Source organism: Dendrobium catenatum, unplaced genomic scaffold, assembly GCF_001605985.2.
Source record: "Dendrobium catenatum unplaced genomic scaffold, ASM160598v2 fragScaff_scaffold_931, whole genome shotgun sequence".
NCBI classification, from domain to species: Eukaryota; Viridiplantae; Streptophyta; class Magnoliopsida; order Asparagales; family Orchidaceae; genus Dendrobium; species Dendrobium catenatum.
The window spans coordinates 66,005-73,382 of record NW_021319393.1 but is presented as its reverse complement, the minus strand read 5'-3'; the positions used below and the strand labels follow the sequence as shown (position 1 = coordinate 73,382).

General features: G+C 35.7%; 1 protein-coding gene across 1 annotated transcript; it reads right to left on the bottom strand.

Annotated features, from left to right (window-relative positions):
* Positions 1 to 2,792: 2,792 nt before the first annotated feature.
* Positions 2,793 to 5,796, bottom strand: LOC110097402. The gene is made up of 3 exons (XM_028697424.1): positions 5,158 to 5,796; positions 4,367 to 4,923; positions 2,793 to 3,045 (listed from the first exon to the last, which is right to left on the bottom strand). The coding sequence occupies exons 1-2, from the start codon at positions 5,708 to 5,710 to the stop codon at positions 4,427 to 4,429; spliced, it is 1,050 nt and encodes a 349-aa protein (XP_028553257.1). The 5' UTR covers positions 5,711 to 5,796; the 3' UTR covers positions 2,793 to 3,045; positions 4,367 to 4,426.
* Positions 5,797 to 7,378: the final 1,582 nt, after the last annotated feature.

The window sequence follows — 7,378 nt, the reverse complement described above, 5'->3', positions numbered from 1 at the left end:
TCTCCTGCCGACTACGGTCTCCGGCCGACTACGGTCTCCTGCCGACTACAGTCTCCGGCCGACTACGGTCTCCTGCCGACTATGGTCTCCTGTCGACTACGGTCCTTCAGGCCAAACAAACCTGTATATGTAACTCTTACCATGTAGTGCAATCTATATGATGTACATTTGCTACATCAATCCAAGGCCTTCTCCTAAGGAAGGGCCTCATTTGTAATCGACTACAAATACTAGTGGATTCATTCAAACTGGGCCAGGCCCCGTGGTTTTTCCCCCTTTTTTCAGGAGTTTTCCACGTAAAAACTCTGGTGTCACTTATGAATGCTACATCCTCTCACTTATCTGATTGTGTGCTGGATCTTCGTACAACGCTAAGACGTTAAACTATATATTTCTCTACCGCCGCGAATATTCCAGGACGCAACAATGTTGAATCGATAACCTAAAATTGACCTATTATCATTCAGGTTAAGAGGGTCATAGTTGGGTTAAATAGGCATGTTGATCTAAAAAATTACACGATCCATATGATAATGAATCAAACAGGTTGGATTCAAACCAAACATTTTGACGAGTATGATAAACGGGTTAGGTTCAAGTCAACCATATTCAACTCAAATTAACTGGATCAAACCAAACCTTAACCCATCAACCTGAATTAATCTCTCTAATCTACTACCTAAAACTGACACCAATAATCTGAAAGAAACTAAATAAACCACATTAAAATAGAGTCATCATCCAATAAAATGCACTAAAAGAAATTCTTTTTAGCAAATAGGTAAATGAGTATCTAGAAAATCGGGTCAAAATTAAATCAGTCTAGCTCATGTGAAGTCATCTTAGTATACTTAGGCTTCGTTTGGGACGGCTTTTTTACTGCTTTCTAAAACGGAGTTTTAGTACAAAATTTTTTATTTTTGTACTAAAACTGCATTTTAGAAAGCAATAAAAAAGCCGTCCCAAACGAAGCCTTAGTCTCATCATAAAAAGAACTCACTAATCTATAAATGAATTTGCCCCAAACAAACAATTATGATCTATGAACTCATCTCAAGCAGACGAGTGCGGCCTATCATATCCGCCTTAGCAACTATTCAAGTGAACAACTTCCTTTATATGGGAAACTAAGATCAACTATTCGTCCGTATATATACACCAAGCCATCGACTTCTTATTAGCTCGGCGGAAGATCTTCACAAGTCAGATATTCTAATCGTGTTATACGATACCTATGTTTTCCACTTACTTTTTTTGTATATACATATATGTAGTCAATTATGTATTGTATATGCTTCAATTCAAATCAATAAATAAGGGGTCAAGAGATAGGCTTCTGCATTGATGTATTCCATGCTTTATTTTGAGGCACTAGTACTCAAGGTCTCTAGGTCTCCTCTTACCAATCAAACTTTCATCTCTGAACAAAAGACTAGATTCACAAGAAAGCAAGGTAGTCAAGAAATAATGAACCAGACTTTCATATATCAACATACTTTTCGATTATTCAAATGTGAGACTAATGCTTCGTTTGAGACGGTTTTATTACTGTTTTTTAAAGCAGCTTTATAATATAAAAATATTAATTTTTATACTAAAAAGCTGCTTTAGGAAACAGCGAGAAAGCCGTCCCAAATGAAGCCTCGTTTTAGACGGCTTTCTTTCTGAATTTTTGTACTAAAAAGCTACTTTAAGAAGCAGAAAAAAAGCTATCCCAAACGAAACCTAAATCTAATACTCTCTCGTGTCTTAATATTCACCCTCATAAAAGAGTTCTCTATATTTGCCATTAGACCCTCATAAATATAAGCTTCTCAATATCATCTAAGTATCATGTAACAAGAGATGACCGAATGAAGCCATCAAGAGAATGAGCCATTTCAAAAATCACTAACATTGAATAAGGAACAAAGACCCATAAGAGCCATAACCTCAATCACAATCAAACTACCTGCTCTCATACCACTTGTTAAGAGTGTGAACCAAAGAGTAATCAAATTTGAACTAAAATACATCAATGATCAAAATTAAATTTCAACCTAAAAATTTATTGTTACAAGTGATGACCAACCACTCTGCATTCCAACTATATAATAGATTTTTTAACTATCTGATGCCACTCATCCACCTGAGTATCTTCATCTCTACAACACTTAACTTACTATTATGCTCTATTTTAATGCCCAACATTCTTCACCATAAAGTATTGATGTATTAGATTTGACTTACGTTAAGAAGGGTCGAGATAGACCTAAAAATACTTGGTTAAAAAATATTATAAATAACATTTCTTTATTAGATTTAAAAAAGAATTTAATTTTAACATGGCACAATGAAGAAAAAAAGAATCATGTTGCCGACCCCACATAGTGGAACTTTTATTACGTCCTCTGACCGGACGTAGCTCTACGTTCGGTCCGAGGATTGCTACTTGGTTTTTGCTCGGTATTTGGTCGGTATTGCTAGGTATTGTTTGGTAATAACTAGGAATACCGCTCTGTGAAGACCAATACCGAGCAATCCCAAAAAATACCGAGTTTTTCTAGAAAAAACTCGGTATTTTTTGAGATTACTCGGTATTGCTTGGTATTGCTCGGTATTACTTGATATTTTGTCTTCACATAATGGTGTTTCTCGTTATTGTTGGTATTGCTCGGTATTTCTGATTTTGTGCCTGCGATCTTAGTGCCGGCCGAACGTAGCTCTACGTACGTTCACCGGACCAAATAAAAGTTCCACATAGTGGGATAAAGGCTTGATGTTGTTGTTGTAGTAGTATCTTATGTGAGACTAATTTGAAACTTTCAAATGCCTTAACAATTTGCATTGCACCAGGATTTTGAGGGGAAAAGATAGAAAACAATATATTTTCATCCCAAGAAAGAACCTGCCATTTCGTGAATGAAAGCAAGTTCTGAAACAACACTTCCTCATGTCTCTGGTTAGTTTTCCTACATAAAACCTATGGCTTTCTCAGCAGCACAGTCAATCCACCTCAGAACAGAAATCCCGGAATATCCAAGCTCATTAATACATGAGGTAAACCTGACATATAAACTCAAATAAACACTTGTGCATAAATGTGTATAAGGAAAATGTATGCATTGTTAGAGAAACGCATTTCAGATATGCACGCATAACAAAAAAAAATATTGGACTAACATTATTGGGACTTAGGCTTGGTTTGGGACGGTTTTCTTACTTCTTTCTGAAGTAACTTTTTAGTACAAAATTTATTAGTTCAAGAAATTTTTGTACTAAAAAACTGCTTTAAAAAGAAGTAAGAAAGTCGTCTCAAACAAAACAATAATCATCAATAGCCTTATTCCAAATATCTGGGGTTGGCTTTATGAATACTTATTATGCACTCATTCTTCTTAAGACATGAGATGTTAATTTTGGACAAAAAGAAAAAAATCTATAAAATGGATCTTGTCAACTCTAATCCTAAACTACTGTAAGAAAAGTAAAATCATGCGATTGAATTTTTTTCACCCCGATAGCGTCAATAAAGATATCAGATGTACCCAAAACATAAGCATATTTGAAGTTTCTTCAATATTCAGCAGTTGTAATGATCAAGTCCCTAAAATTTGTTGAATACAATTATCAATAAACTAACCAAATCTGTAGATCATACACATTATAGAAAACCAGTCAAACTTTACAAGCCATCTGAACCTAGATGTTTAACAAACAAATGGCATAGCCAGATCTTGCAGCTTTCATAGACGTCACTAAGGCTTCGTTTGGGACGGCTTTCTTCATGCTTCATAAAACTATTTTTTAGTGCAAAAATTAAAATTTTATACTAAAAAGCCGCTTTAAGAAGCAGTAAGAAAGCCGTCCCAAACAAAACCTAAGTATATAATGTGTTGTTGTTATAAGTAGACATGTACTTTATCTTAATGCTAGTGTGAATGGGATCACAAGGCTATTCACCATCTCCATGACAACACAACTATAGCAAACAGGCTAATCGACGAACCTGCCACAATGCCAAACGGTTCATTGGTAATACTAAGGCTTCGTTTAGGGCAACTTTTTTGCTGTTTTTTGAAGCGACTTTTTAGTGTAAAATTATAATTTTTTACTAGAAATTGCTTCAAGTAGCAATTAAAAAGCCGTCCCAAACGAAGCCTAAAGTTCAAAATTTATAATTACCTAGCCTCACTCTCAAAGGTATAATTCAAAGAAAAAAAAAGAAGCAAATAAGCACATTTTGGTAGCTTTGGTTGGCATACAAAAGAGGCTTCACAATTGACAGAATGTGTGACTGATAAACGAAAAAGATATGACTATCATCATATTTATAAGACAACAATTTTGAATTCAAACTGAAGTGAAAGAACAAAGTGCAACATACCAAATTTCTATTAAGTACCACAACTTTGTCGGTTTGGTTAATCATAAATCATAGAATCAGTTAGTCAACATCAGATTCCTCATCATCACCTTCTTCCTCCTCTTCCTCCGTTTCTTCTTCTGCTATTTCTTCTTCCTCTTCTACATCATCATCACCAACAATGAAACCTCCCAGGGTTTCATCATCCTCATTACCAACTTCTTTCTGTCCACCATTAAATCCTTTAATTACAAGCTTCTTATGGCCCGGAATATTAACAAGTTGTTTCTTTGAGTCTTTTGATCTGGTAGAGTATCTTGGCCGCTTAGCACTTCCAGGATTTGCAGCCAAAGTATTCACATCCTGATTCTCTCCATCCCAGTCTTCATCATCATTATCACCTCCTTTCTTCTTTTTCTGATGCTTGCCCGTCATGGCTCCAAAAGCGTCATCTTCTTCATCATATTCATTACTCACACCTCGAGGGTCTTCAAGAAACCAATTCCAATCCTTAAAAGGGCGGATTTTGTGCCTGGGATAGCGATCAAACTCATGACCGTTCACCAAGAATCCAAACTCTGCACCCGAAGGACATTAGAAGCCTGTTTTATTCAATGTAATCTAAGCACAACGATGTCCATAAAAAATAGAGCATTTAGTTCAACATCATATTATTTGAACAATCGAAAATGATTATAGTTTATCCTTTTCTGTAATTAGTTTTAAATCTAATGCAGCCAAATATATATAGAAATCCGTAGTAGAAAATGCCTCGAACAGAATCAAAGAATCAATTCAGAAATTACTCTCACCTTTCACCGGATCAATCTCTGAAACATCCAACGAACCAATCCCTAGACCCGAACCTTCCCAAGCCGCCACCTCAGTTTCTCCGCCAACCTCCACCAAGTTCGCCCTTTCCTCCGCTTCCTTCCGCCGCTGCCGCGTCCTTCTCTCACGCCTCGCCAAGGCTTCCAATACGCTGCTCTCCACCTCACCCTTCCTTCCTTCCCTCCTCTTAACAAAGAGGAAATTAGGGTTTCTTATTGATAAAGAAATGCGGTCGCCAGCTTTTAGCACTCCTTTCTCCGACTTCCTATAAATTCTCTTTCCTTCTCCGTCTTTACCACAAACCAAGACGGGATTTTTACCAACAACTTCAAATGACAGTAGAAGTTCCTCAGCTTGATCACTGGCGTCGACCTTGTCGTCCCTGTTATCTAGAAACTGAAGGGAAACATGGTGGCGGGAGATGAAGCGGTCGGACGAAGATGACCCAAACACTAGCCCTAGATCTCTCCCGATAAGTGTCGGTGATCCAGCTTCTATAGGAATTGAATTGCCATCTTCTTGTTCAAGCTCCATGTTGACCTAGGGAAGAGCAGGTGCTATCCTCTGCTTACAGTTCGAAGGGTACATCATTCCTAAGAAAACCCAAAATTTTCAATTTATCGTAGATTGAAAGAGTTTTTTTTTTTTTTATAAATGGGATTTAAGTGAATGTTATAATTTATATCATGCTATTTATATATATAATATTTAAATTTTTAATATTTCATACTTATTATCAATATATAACTTTAATATCAAATATGTCACTCATATGTTTCATTCCTACGATCCTATAAACTTTAATATTTCACCATTTCTTTTTAAAGTTTTTATCCAACTATGGTAATCAATTATATGAATACTTTTTATTTATTGTATTTTATTAAGAGTCAAATTCTATTTTAAATATAATTGAGTCTGATTAGTATAAATAATATGTATTTTATGTGTTATATTTTAGTTATGATGTGCAAGAAAAATAAAAAAATGCAAAAAAAAATCTAATTATCATTCAGCGTCGTGGCGTCGAACAAATCAACGTTGTCGTGCCTTCAAAAACACTGCTGAAGTGCTACTAAAAGACATTGCGATGCCGACTTCTCGATTGGGTAGTGTCGCGACGTCAAAATATCAACTTCGCAACGCCAAGCTTACTTTCTTCAAGCGCTGCAACATCACAATCTATAATGCCTTGGCGCCAAAATTGCTCTTCTCGTGCCGCAGTATTCGAAAGTCGGCAACGTCGTGGCGTAGCAGTTAGTTAATTTGTTAGGCGCAACAGCACCAACCTTTTAAGCGACGTAGCACCATTTGTCTACTTTGTGTTTTCTTAAAAACAATCATTATATTATGTTTGCAAGAGATTCAGTCACTTAGATAATTTCAATGCAATTCAGAATGCTTCTCAGGGTGACAACTAAGAGGATTTAGGAAAATACTTGATACCATCATTAGAGTATTTAACTTGTGTTGTGGAAGTAATTCTATAAGTAAAAAGGAGTATAAAAGAGATTCATTGAACCATTCTGATAATATATATATTGATGCGGACTAGAATATACGCGGCGGTAGAGTAAAAGTATAGCGTCTTAACAATATACGTATATCCAGCACACAAACAGATAATTAAGTTAGAGAAACACCAGAAACTTTTTTACGTGGAAAACCCGAAAAGGGAAAAACCACGGGGCCTGGCCCAGATAAGAAATTTCCACTATATCTGGATTGGTTACAACGTTTGATTCGCTCTCGTTTTGGGGTGAGAGAGGGCGAAAGGAAAAATTAAAAGTCGTGCTTGTAGTGCCTCCCCCCGCCCATACTTGTCTGGCTAAATTATCTAAGTTTAAATTGATGATGTAAATATCATATATAGTACTTATAAACTCTTTTATTCCTTAAATGATTAAAATGATATTTTCAATATTGCTAGATCTTAATTTAATGCAAATAATAACCATATAGGTAGTTAAAAATAGTTGTAATGTGTATTCTCGATGGAGAGAAGTAGGCATAATCAGGAATATTGAATTAGTATGTGTCATACTTAGGCATAAGATATGAAATACAAAAATTTCTTAAGGAGGTGATACAATTGTAGGAAGTTAGTGGACATCATTTATTTCTACAAGCTCGATAGAAATCTAGAGATGTATATGCTATGAATAACATCACAATTAAAAGAGATTCATTAGGAAAAATATT

What these genes read in the sequence shown, in the direction of transcription:
- LOC110097402 (XM_028697424.1), bottom strand. Translation starts at nt 5,710, where the DNA reads ATGGAGCTTGAACAAGAAGATGGCAATTCAATTCCTATAGAAGCTGGA. An exon ending in AGAGATTGATCCGGTGAAAG is followed by an intron (nt 4,924 to 5,157) that starts GTGAGAGTAATT and finishes CTTCGGGTGCAG; the next exon opens with AGTTTGGATTCTTGGTGAAC.